At 40.0% G+C, this 13,379-nt stretch overlaps 1 protein-coding gene across 2 annotated transcripts in view; it reads left to right on the forward strand.

The window, feature by feature from the left end:
* LOC106528704 (zinc fingers and homeoboxes protein 2) overlaps positions 1-13,379 on the forward strand; it is a 127,557-nt gene that overhangs the window by 103,455 nt on the left and 10,723 nt on the right. For both annotated transcript variants that reach the window (XM_014023943.1, XM_014023944.1), the window contains 2 exons: positions 3,850-7,132; positions 9,346-9,529. In XM_014023943.1, coding sequence (XP_013879397.1) covers positions 4,182-7,132; positions 9,346-9,526 — 3,132 coding nt within the window. In that variant the 5' untranslated portion in view covers positions 3,850-4,181 and the 3' untranslated portion in view covers positions 9,527-9,529. The remainder of the gene's footprint in view (positions 1-3,849; positions 7,133-9,345; positions 9,530-13,379) is intronic.

The raw sequence follows: 13,379 nt of genomic DNA on the forward strand, positions 1-13,379 counted from the left end.
TTACAATATATAAAAATTTCATAAACTTACATTAATTAATCATTACATTAGTTTAAATGTTCTCTAAGGAATATTGCAATAAATAATATTATTAATACTAATTTTAAAATAATTTCTCAGACAATTTATTTTCCAGCAAAATTTGTTATCGTGACAGGCCTAGTAATATGTTCACATTTTTTGAAGGGCCTATGCACCCTTTCTATCGCCAACAATAAGCTTGGTGTTCCCCAAAGTTTTAGAAGAATTATGTTTGGATTTACATTTTTAGAAGAATAAAATGCGCCCAACAGGCTGCATCAAGCCATTGTATCACATAAACCCTAACCAGCGATTTGACATGTTTTGCAAATAAATGTCTCAGCATCTCTGCAGAAATAAATAACTCTAAATACTAATAATGAGGCTTCTGTTTTAGGTAATAAATTATGTAAAATTGCTTTAAACATTGATGGTAAATAAATGCATCATATATGTTTCATAACAGCGAGCTAAATAATTTTGGCAATGGCTCTATTGAAACTGACAGACTTTTTAAACAATATCTGCAACGTCTTACTGCAAATTAGGGCTGTGTATTGGCAAGAATTTGGCGATACGATACATATCGTAACAGAGGGGTCACGATACGATATATCCCAATATATTGCGATACTGTAAGCAAGGCAATATATTGCGATATATTGCGATTTTTTTTGTCCTAACGTTCTATTAAATAAAAACCTCTTATTGAAAAAAAAGGAAGAAAAGCTAATGTTTACTTACAACGCTAATGCTACCCTTACTCTCTGGRGCTCAAGAGGTAGAGGAGCCAAATGGCTGGCTCACTGCTGCCAACTAGTGGCCAGAGGCTGAACTACAACAAAAAAATGAATGGTTGGCAAGAAGGTTGACATTTTAAACCTTAATAAGAAATCAATACAGGGCTTTAGAATATCGATACAATATCGGGAAATGAAATATCGCAATATTTTAGTGTATCGATATTTTCTTACACCCCTACTGCAAATGTTAAAGGATCTGATCTTAATGAAGTAGATTCCGCTCTGTCCTCTTTTTATCTGCTAATCATCTAACTTTAGTCAGTACCAGTGGTATTTTTATGCTCTCTTTGGGGAAATCTCATTAGTTGAAGCACGAAGTAAGCAGCAATGTAAATGCATGAGATTTATAATAACAGGATTAGTTCGGTCTCATTGCACAGTGCAACAATTCAAACTGGGCTTTGGATACTCAACTATAAAATAAGCCTTCAGAGTTGGCGATGAGGAGCTGATCAAGACCGCGAGAGCATGAAATATGTCCAACATTAATTTACACATGGGACAAATAACAGCTTGCCCACTACTAATTAAGTGTTGAAATACCTTTTTTTTTCTGGCAAGAATTTTTTTTCTACTGATTATGGCACCTTTTCAAACCATTAACTGGTAGAAAACTCACCAAGATGTTTTTTTTATTATTATTTATTTTTATTTTCTGTAAAAGAAACCCCCCTGTCTTTTTCATTTCATATTATTTTTCATTCTGTACTTTCTCCCCCTCCTTATTCTCTGTTTTTTTATGCCTCTGTTGTTCTACCTGTTTAAAAACTGTATTGGCCACTTTGTTTTCTTGTCTCTGCATTTCATTTCTCTTTTCTTTCCCCATTTCTTTTCTTTTTTTTTTTCTGTCTGCCAGGCCTCTGTCTCGTTTAACTGTCTTCTTTTATCAACTTAGAAGTGTCTATATTTTCTCTTCCTTCTTTTTCACCTTATCGGTGTTCCTTTGCCACTGTTTTCCATTACCTGTTTTTATTTATCACCCACCTTTTTGCTTCGAGGTTTTTTAGTTGTATTTTTTTTTTCAATTTTTTTCTCCCCCTATCTTCCTATATTTATACCTGTTGTCGACCTTCCCTCTTCTTTCCCTCCCCATTGTTTTTTTTTAATCTCTTTCTCTGGACCACTGTGGTGGATGATAGCTGTCAGGAGATCTCATCACTGAGTCTCTCTTATTACATGATTGCAGGGTAATTATCATGTGAAGTTGTCTTTGCCCGAATCTATAAAAGACAACTAATGTCTTTTTAATGGGATTTGGAGTTTGGAGACTTTTTTTTTTTTTTTGTCTTTTGTAGTTTCTGTGGACTCCTCAAAATTTATTGCATTTACACATGATTGGCCTGGAACAGTGTGTTCTGATTAAGTGGCTGATATTTTTTGTGTTTTTTTTTAGAACGGTGTCTCGCCCGCAGTTGTCGGCCTTTGATTTTAAACTCTCGGTCTTGTGGCTTTTTTCAAAACGGTGCCGTAACTTGCCAACATCTGATTAGACCTGAACTAACGAAGCTCCCGTAATGCTTGGATGATTTGGACGGCGCTCTGGCTCGGACTTTAGAGGAAAGCGAAGGTCATGTTGCTTCTTAACATTGGATCTCGGTGCTGATAACCCAGGTCTGCCTCAGTTCTGTGTCCATAATTTAATTAGATCTACTTCAGAGAACCCACGAAGAATTTTCATTTTTCGTACGCAGCAGAACATCTACAAACTTATTTCCAATGCTTTTATTTATTTATTTTCAGATACTTTGTATATCTGATAAATGAGTTTTCTATAAAACYTAACACATTTACCATCGGTAGCTTTTAAAAGTATATCCACTTGAACTTTAGTATGAAAAAATTGTTTGTTAAAACCCTGAAAATAAAGCCGTGCTTAAATAGATGTGTTCATTGCGGAATTTTCAATGTTTTTTTGCTTTAGATGAATGCTGCCTTTCTGTTTCGTGGAACACCATCCATTCAACTTTTTCTGCATTTAAATCAATTAAAACATACCAAAGAGCTGCTTCTGATTCATTGTCAGTAAACATTACTGACTCAGTGCCATTTGATCCCGTTTCAATAAGTGGTGATAATGTAATTTCAAGATCTTTTTGAAAATGCACATTCATACATAGAGACAATTTTGACACATTTTTAAATTTGTTTATTCATTTCATATAAAAATAAAAATTTTATACACAATAAAGAGAAAAAAATCACACTTGAAATGAAAGGAGGCAGAAAGAAGAAAAAAATTCTTATAATATCTGCCCCTTTTTTCCAAAATTAATTTCAAACAATAATAATCAAAAAACAAAACAAAATAAAAAACTTCTATTCCTTTTCAAACAACAACTTTTGATACAGTTTTATATTTCTTTAAAATCGTTCTCTTAAACACATTGAACCAACATTTTTATAATCACTTTCCAGATTATTCCACAATCTTATTCGGCATCGACCCTTCAAATTTGTTCGAATTTTAGGTTTTATAAACATCTCAAGTCCCTTAAGATTATATAAACTTTCTCTCTTAACAAAATATAAATGAATGTTTAAAGGTAAAAATTATGAGCCTTAAACATAATCTGCAAGATATTATAATCAACCAACTCATAAAATTTTAATAATTTCAATTTAGAAAATAGTATATTCGATGGATGACAGTAATGTTTTCTGGTGATAATTCTGACGGCTGTTTTCTGTAAAATAAAAATAGGATTTCTGATTGTTTTGCACGCTTTACCCCAGACTTCAACACAGTAAATCAAGTGTGGCACAATTATTGCATTATATAATATAAACAGTGCATTAAATAAGTCCCTTACTTTGTATAATACTGCAATGGATTTGGCTATTTTTGTTTTTAAATGGTTTATTTGAGATTTCCATGACAGCTTTTCATCAATAATGACACCCAAAAACTTAACTTCACTGACTCTACATTTTAATATGTTTCCTCTAGTTTTAGCCTTTTTCTAAGTGACTTTAACTCTGAACATAAACATTGTTAACATTTTCCCTCTTGTCTCTCTGTCTGCAGCTTGAGTCCTACTGCTGTCTGTGATGCCCTCCCATGACGCCCAGGTCAGGAGCTGACACTGCCAGTGAGCGGGAGACGCCACTGCACAGCCGGTCTTTGGTCTGCATCATCAGCCGGTTCCTACCCTCCCTCTTACACACAGGAAACTGCTCTTCCTCTCGCCTAACAGTATCCACCGCCATCAGCTACGATTCATCCCAGTAAGATTTGCTTAAAAACCCCGACACGCTGACGTCCTCGATCACCAGCACAATCAGCCAAAAACCGCAATCTTGTCAACACAATCAGCAGCACCAGCAGCACCATAACCACCACCAGCAGCAACAGTAAGCATGTCCAGTCGTAGAAAGTCCTCCACTCCATGCATGGTTCGGGTCATCAATGACGTGCCTGATGATCAAGATGATTCAGAGGATGTGATGGACATTAAAACACTGCCCTGTAACATTATGACTGAAAACGAAGAATCGGAATCACTTGAATCCACAGAAAAAAAACAAAGCCCACAACAGGATTTTGTAGAAGGTACAGACCAGCAGACAATGTCAAAACAGGCAAAAACACAAAATATTGAGCCATTAGTACAAAAGGAGCTTGAACCTGATGTCATTGAAAATGTTGAATCCAGAGGATTGAAAGACAAGGAAGACTCCGAATCTGAACAAGTATCACAGAAAAAACAACCAAGAGGCTATGAGTGCAAATATTGTCCATTTTCGACTCAGAAGCTGAATGACTTTAAGGAACACGTGGACTCCAGCCATCCGAATGTCATTCTAAATCCATTGTACCTCTGTGCTGTGTGCAATTTCAACACCAAGAAGTTTGACTCACTCACAGAGCACAATGAGAGCCAGCATCCAGGCGAGACGAACTTTAAGTTCAAACGGATAAAAAGGAACAATCAGACTATCTTGGAACAGACAATCGAAGGCAAAGACAATTCAGTTGAATGCGAAATGACAAATGATCAAGGTGAAGGCAACGGCGCGTCTGTGTTTCCACCTTGCATATCAACCACGGTGAAAAACCCAGGTATTGTACCGTCACTCTACGGAGGGGCAGAACTTACAAACCGGCTGGAGGGTTTGATCCAGAAGGATCAAATCACAGCAGTGAATATCAATGGAACAGTCATCATCCCTGAACCCACCATCATCCAAGGGCTCTCCCATGTCTCCCCAATGCTCCAGCGCCCACCCAACTTTAATTCTGTACCAAAAATAGCCGTTCCTTTGAACACTACCAAATATAACCCATCTTTAGATGATAACCTGACTTTGATTGCCTCCTTTAATAAGTTTCCTTACCCAACACACGCTGAGCTGTCATGGCTTACAGCTGCCTCCAAGCACCCCGAGGAACAGATCAAAGTGTGGTTCACCACGCAACGACTGAAGCAAGGCATCACCTGGTCTCCGGAAGAGGTGGAGGAAGCGAGGAAGAAAATGTTCAATGGTTCTATCCCTCCTTCCCATCACACATTCACTACTTCCATTTCCCTGTCCTCTCCCAAAGCCTCCAAGCAGCCAGTTGTCCACACAACAGTGGAGCACCCAGGTCAAGTTCGAACAACTGCATCCAACCTAAGTATTGTCACTACCACACCGGCTGGTTCTACCCACACCCTGAAAAGATCCCTACCAGCACACCTTATGTCAGCGTTTGGTCCAGATTCAAAACGACCTATCATGGCAGTCGCTCCCCATTCTGGCGACCCTAAAGACAAGGTCCTAATGGCTCCTCCCCCACCACCACCCCCTCCCTCGCAGAAAGACCGCATGCCAATGGCCCCACCTTCCATTCCCATGGAGAACAAGCGACCTGTAGCAGCTTCTCTGGTCAATTCAGAAGCAAAGAGGCCATCTCTTGCTGTGCCTTTAATGCCACCACCATCATTGTCGTTATCACAATCTTTGTCATCCAAAGGGAAAATTCTCTCTGCAATAGGAAACTCGAAGGCAAAGCCACCTCTAAGCTCAATGCCCTCAATAGTGTTTCCAGAGTCCCTAACAAGACCAATGATAGCTCCCCCACCTATATGTGCCCCTCCATTTAAAAACTCTTTACTTGTCCCTCGTACTTCGAACGTCAGTTCCAAAGAAAAGCATACTAATGCCCACGCATTGCCAGCTCCTGATCTGACTCTACCAAGCTCCCCTCCACCCAATAACTCTCATTTAAAGCGGCCAACCATTATACAGTCTGTTCGCACTCCAGCAAAAGCCCCTTCCCAAATTCAGGGGTTCCCTATCAATGGCAAAACACTAAAGGAACAGCAAGGTTTGGAGCTGAAAAACAGTTACCCCAGAGGGGATAAGGTCATCAGTCCTCTGGCAGAAGCTAATGGGACATCACGTATTGACAGTAAATGGTCCCAGGATCAGACATTTCCTGCTCACAACAACGGAATTATACATTTAGACGGTGATGAGACACCAGCAAGCCGAAAGCAAGATTTTCAGCAAAAGTCCTCGGTCTTGACTCAATTTCCCTTGCTAGAGAGGATGAAAGGAAAGTCAGCAAAACAACTGAAGATCCTAGAGGAGAGTTTCTTGCGGAACAGCTTCCCCACACATAGCGACGTGAACAATCTGGCAGCCACTACTGGCCTGTCTCACCATGAAATCGACAGCTGGTTTGTGGAGCGGCGTGCACTACGTGACAACTTGGAACAAGCCCTTCTCAACTCCATGGGCACCAAGAAGACAGGAATGGGTGATTTTGCTGGCATAACTGAGAAACAACTACATCCGCAACAGCATCCAACCCTCCAGATGAATGGCATTCACAAAACAAGCACGAACATGGGCAGTCTCAAAAGCTCTTCTCCACCTCTGCACGCCCTCTCCATTATTTCTCCCAGCGCTATTGCAGCCTCCATCCCTAACCCAAACTCTTTCTCAGTGCCTCCAGACAACCGATCACTGGCGCTCCTCAAGGACGATTTTGCTCAAACACGGTGGCCTTCCCCTGAGGAGCTCAGCCAGCCGGACAGTCGGACAGGACTTGCTCGCTCTGAACTCGCCCGCTGGTTCACGAACACACGGCTGCAGAGCTGCGGCATGGAACTGAAAGAACTTTTCTACAACAATGGAATGAATGGAGGGCAGAGGCAGCTGGTGTATTCCCCTGAGAGCACTCCTCCCAACATCTTCCAGCGTTGTCAGGACGCAGCCGTAACAAACAACAGTAAGGTGCTGGAGGTTGAGCTGGACTGGCTGATGGACCAGCGTTCAAACAGTCAACAGCACACGGAGCTCCAAGACCGGTTTGCTGGCAGGTACTTGTCAAGAACTCTGTTTTAATATGAGAATAGACTTCTGGGATTTCATATAGAGTGAGCTTTCAAGACTTAAAACACTAGTTCTACAGTTTAAAATAGGTATACAACTATTAATTAAGTTGCACTTGGAGTGTGAAGCATTGCTTAAATTGAATTCAGTTTCTTATATAGTGCCAACAAAACACATATAAAAAAATTAGACAGGTCCCATTCAAATTTTATCATATATACAGTATATATAGTTGGCTTGGAAACATCAAACTAGACCCTAAACTCAATACTGTGAGTTAACATGATTGCTATACATTTATATGCTTACAGGGTTCCCACGGGTCCTTGAAATCTTTGAAAGTTTGTGAATTTGAAATAAATTATTTCAAGGCCCTGGAAAGTTTGTGAAAACAGCCAAAAATTACACTTGTCCTTGAAAGTCCTTGAATGTTTTTTGGGGATTGAAATTCTCTATTCACGACTGATTTTCATCATCTTTTAAAAAAATTAATTATAAAATTAAATTAAAAAAACATTTGTTGCGGTGGATAACTCAGGATTACGGTAAACTGACGTCCTTGATTCTGACTCAACAACTTCTGTGTTGTTCAGTTTTTCATTGAATTTACATATTAAACCTGTTTTATTGGTAACATTCTGCAGTAGTAGTAGGTAAATGCCATTGCGCATGGTTCTTTAATTTGAGGAAATTGGTACTGGAAAGTCCTTGAAAGGTCCTTGAATTTGATGATGACCAAAGTGTGGGAACCCTGTGCTTACATAGTAAATTACCTGAGTCTCAGTTTGATTAAAAATATGTCATTTATCATAACAGTTAAGTCTATTTAACTTCCAGAGCCTCGGTTGCTAAATTGTATGGTTCCAAATCTTCAAAACTTTGGTTTCAGTCTCATTTATTTTCCATATTTACTGGTAGATTCAGCAACGTTTCTGCTGGTGACCTGTGCATCTGAAATGAATTTGCACTGCCGCTCCCTCTGCGGATCTGAACTGTTGTTTTCTTGTTGACTCGCTAACATCGTTTTCAAGGCATTAACCCACAAATTTACGGGACATTATTTTTAGTCTTCCTTCTCGTCAAGCAGCTTGGGACATGTTTGGCCAGATAACYTGGCCATTAGTTTGGAAACCAATATCTGCACAATAATGTTGCAAGCTTTTTATTCTTCCCATGAGGAAGGTCTAGATTCGGGTTCAGGCTCTGAACCCCACCCCCCAGTATGAACCTGCACTGGCAGCACAATTAAATCCTTCTTGCTGCTGCTGATTCTAGAAACCCTTTAACAAAACAAACTCTTTCATGTACATCCAAAAATATTACCAAAGAAATCTTTAGTTTTTTTTGTAATATAAAAGATGTTGCTCAGTTCTTGTTACACAAAAAGCTTCATCAGTTTATTATCTCTACATAGAATGACTGAAATGATCTTAATGGCTAGTTTTTCTCATTAATTAAATAATGTTCCCCTTACGACCCACTTGTCTTAAGCCCGATGGTGAGAAATCACCTCGGTGCTTTAAAATTTAAGAGATTAACAGTTCACTTTGATTCTGAACAAGAAATTTAATCCCCTTAAAAAAACGTTGCCTTTGTTTTGCCGTGTCTGCTGAGGATTTGCATGAGTGAAAAGACAAGTCTACATAAAAGATCCTAAACTCAGTAAGACTGATAAGATTACCGTTTTGTAAAGACGTTATGTCCATGACCACTTGGTAATTAACAGATATAAAATTTAACAAAACAAAATAAATGAAAACATCTTTTTCTCAAACTTTTAATTGGTCATTATCTGTCCCTGTGGTCCGTCCTAAAGACTTGCAGTGTGGAATGAGCATGCCTTAAACCGTCCAGCATTTCTACTCTGATTTGGTTAAATTCCGATGTTATTCCTTCTATTATTAAAGTTTAACAAACAGGTCAACCTGTCTTTGTTTTAAACATATCTGCAATTATCTTGAGCATAATTATCTTTAAACGAAGACGAGAAGGTGCGAACTAAACAGGGAACCAATTTAAAAACACGCAGGGCAGCCCTGTTGGCACATTAAGATATTAACAATCATATGAGGCTCATTAGTGGTGTCCAGCAGGGTTAGGTAGCTGTATATAGGTCAATAAGTGAACTTAACGATCCCTCTGCGCTGCATGGTTTATGTCTACTGTTACCGTAACTGTGGTGTTAAAACTGGTTTAACAGACTGAGGCAGCAGAGCGTGGCGGAGATGAAGAACGGGGCTCAGAATGGCGGCGTCTTGGGAGGAGCGCGGGAGGTGTTCGGGAGCTGGCTGGAGGACGGACCTTTGAGGAGAGGACGGGACCTGCTCCTGGACAGAGACAGGAAGATGGCGGAGGACGCGTCTGGGCGGCTTACGGGATAAACGGTGAGAGTTTGGTCAGCTCTTGAATCCGTCTTTTTTACATTTAAATCATTTAGTTGGGGTCTATGTAAAGTGGAACTGCAATGCTTTGGTTTGAATTCCTCTGTATTGTAACTCTGCAAGCCCCGCCCCTTTTCTGAGGTGTGTCTCAGATGAACTCGTTTTGAAGCTGTCTCTTTAAATCCAAATGAGACACTTCATCATCAGTGGTTTTTTTTTAATAGAATAAAAAGTAAGAGAGAGAAAAAAGTGAAATGTAATGAGAAAGAGTGAAAGAGAGATTAGAAGATATGTGAAATATATATTAAGAAAACACAAGACAGCACACCGACTTCTTGGCTCCACACCTACAAAAACAAAGATAGCAAAACCACAGCAACAAAAAATGCTTATCTATGTAATTATAATTATAGCCTTCCTGAAAACCATACCCATATACATATATAAATTTATACATATACACATAAACATATCCATACCTACCTATCCAAAGTCTTTCATATATACAGTATATACACATACACATATACATATATCTATACAAACACATATGCACATACCATTCAGTCAGTGCCCGAATAGAAAACCCAGGATGTAAACACCTGTTTGTGTGCGGTTGTGAGCATGCATGTATGTACAAGATCTCTCCAATGGAATGTTTTAATGTGACTGTGGAGGACCACAGACCCGACCCGCAAAGCCGGAAGCCGACATAAGGGAGGCCAGCGCCAAAGACCCCGAGAGGGACCCCAAGCACGCAGCCCCTAGGGACACCCGCGCCGGAAGGTCCGCCCACCCACCCCCCAAAGAGGACCACCGGAGAGAACCGGAAGAGCCCCACCAGTGACCACACACAGCAACCCCTGGGGCCAGCAGTGACGAACTCACAGGCCCAGCCGGTACCCACCGTGCCAGAGTGGATCCAGGCATGGACACAGAGGCCCGGGCCCCCAGGGCGCATCCCCCAAGGCCAAGGCCCGACAGGACCAGAGGGACCCAAGCCCCACTGGGCCGCCACCGGACCGAGCCGGCACACGCCCAAGCACCCAGCCCCAGACAACGAGAGCCACCAGCGCGCCGGTGGGCAAAGGCACAACCCACCAGAGGACAGCACGGCAGGGGAGTAATGGGCCCTCAAATGATCCCGAAGAAGGGGCCGCCCAAGTCCCAGCCTGACAAAAATACAAGCATACATAAACACAATCACACAGTCCCACCCTCATCCTCTCATCCACTCATTAAAAAAAAAACAAAAAAACAAATGAGACACTTCACATTCCGTCCCCCTCCAGTTTCCAGAGCGGCCCATTGTACTTTCATAGAGGGGTTAAAACTATAGCAGTGCAGAATCTTTTATTGTTTTACTAGTTAATTAAAAGACGTCAACAAGGGAAGACTWGTCCATCCAGCCTTACATGTTGGAGCCAGAGTCTGACCCAGAGCCAGAGAGAAACTGTGATGTAAGAGTTCAGAAAATATCATAGAATATGGAGAAAACTGAACAGGTTGAAAAATATGACCCAAACAGAATATAAAGATATCTTTGCAACACCAGAAGAGACTAAATTAATCTTTTCTTTTCCTCCAAGTACACAACAAAATCTATTTAACGGCTATAAAAGTGGATTTTGCATGATATGTCATGTTAAAACACGGATGTTCTTCAAGATAAACAGCCCTTTAATGTGAAATAGACACTTGATTAAAAAAAAGTCATATTACACTGTACAACAGGGACTATTCAACTATATTGCTCAGTGGGGCCACTGTTACTGCAGGCCAACAGCTCAGGGGCCGAACATCCAGCAATTAAAGTCATTATGTAAATAAACCAAGTATCACAAACATCTGTTACCTTTGAAATTGTTTATTTTGCTACATTTAATCATGAATATAACATACAGAACCCTATGTAATGAAAGTAATGATAATTAAACAACAAAAACAAAAAGAACATGTTATGTCTCATATTTAACGCAAATATTAATTTGACATCTGACTTGCCAAATTTTTTAAACCAATTTTATTTTCACTTTCATAGTTTTATCTTCAACTCCTTGTAATTTTAACTGTCATGAGTTTACATAGAAATGGTTTTTACCAACTTGTAGCCAAGATTCTGGTGTTTCTGGAGATATCAAACATGTCCATGTTTAACTAAAAGAACTTAGAGTAATTAAAGTAGAAAGCCGGGGGTTTGGGTTTAAAAGATGAGTGAACCAATTAGCGGGCCAAACTTTGGTCACTTGGCCCGCAGGCCACAAGMTTCCCTCCTGTACTGTTTGAGCTGATACATCAAAATTAAATCACTGTTTTAGAGGCCCATTTACTAGCATCCATTCACTTGGCTACTCTGCCTCATGCAATCTCCAGTTGTCCTTTCAAGACAAGGWTTGCAGTTCAGTCCTCAACCCTTTGATACGATGGTGTTTGGTCAAAACCGTGAGCCCCGGAGCATTTCCTGTGGCAGCATCTCGCACGGTGTGTCAAGAAGAAACAGATTGCAAACGTAGCTAACATTAAAAAAAAGGTGCAAACCCTTTACCATATGTTGCACGCACTGTTTGCTACTCGGCAGTCACAGTTAACCCAACACCAGATCCTTTTTTTTTTTTTTTTTTTTCCTTTTTCTATTTTAGGCCGAATTAGGTGCAGAGTTTACAAATTTATATTTATGCTGTGTTAACAGACACTTAAACTCAGTCATTAGGATTGCAGACTTGTGAAAAAAGGCGCCGGTTGTTGTTTTTCAAAGTGTTTGGTGCGTGCAGATAAAAAGCCTCGCCAACAGACATAAATTTACAGTTAATGTTTATACTTAGAAGTACAATTTTAAAATTCACACAAGGATCTGAATATTATTGTGTGGGTTAAAAAAAAGATGAAAGATTCTCATTAGAATGCTTCAATTTCTTCTCATTCCTGGATTAACACGGACATTGCCCACTTAACTTGAGCAATCATAAGATACTGTAGACCGTGCATCACTTTAAAGTTCACTAGACAATATTTTTAAGCTCTATATACCAAGACATTCTTAAAATGTCCTTATTTTCCCGTTAGGACCAGATTTCTCTCAGCATGGCCCTCATTGGTCCCCCCCACCTCACCACCCATTGGTGTCGAAGCCAACCTCTCGATCCCGGCTACAAACAAATGTACCCCAGCCAGTCTTTGTTTGTGTGTGTAGCTGTGTGAGTTTTGGCTAAACACTTACTTGGTTCAAATTTAAGGGGTGGGGGGGGTTGGGGAGCAAAAAACAAAAAAAACCACGGAGGCCTAAAATAGCAGCAGACCCCCTGGTGTGGCAAAGTTTGATAGATGAAAGGCTCTGCCTAGGGCAAAGAGTGATGACAGAGTCTGCTGCTTGTTCCCTCCCCTGTCTGTTCTGACAGAAGATGGAATGTCTTAATGTGTCTGCATGGGTTTTTGCTTATCAAAACACAATCTGTTCAAATAATCTCTTCAAGTCAAACATCTATTTAAAAAAAAAAGGGTGAGACTCAACTTCTTACACTGTCACTTTTGAAAGATTGCCTTTACTTTCGGATGGCTTTAAAATCAGAACTTGACAGCTGCAATCAATAATCAATATGCAGCGTTTTGAATACCCAACAGTGATTTGCTGTCAGAGGTGTTTGAAAAGGATTTCTGCACCTTTTTCCTTCAACGCTGCAGTTCAAAAATACTCTATTTGTCCCACAGGGGACAACTGCAGATAAGTTGGCTTGCCACCTGAAGTCAAAACAAATAGATCATMCATGCTGTCAAAATAAATGCAAATGTGTTTCTGCTCTTAGAGGAGGATTTTTTAAAAAGCTGAAGTAGAAAATAAATATAAATAAATAAATCG

This window comes from Austrofundulus limnaeus, unplaced genomic scaffold (assembly GCF_001266775.1).
Source record: "Austrofundulus limnaeus strain Quisiro unplaced genomic scaffold, Austrofundulus_limnaeus-1.0 Scaffold397, whole genome shotgun sequence".
NCBI lineage: Eukaryota > Metazoa > Chordata > Actinopteri > Cyprinodontiformes > Rivulidae > Austrofundulus > Austrofundulus limnaeus.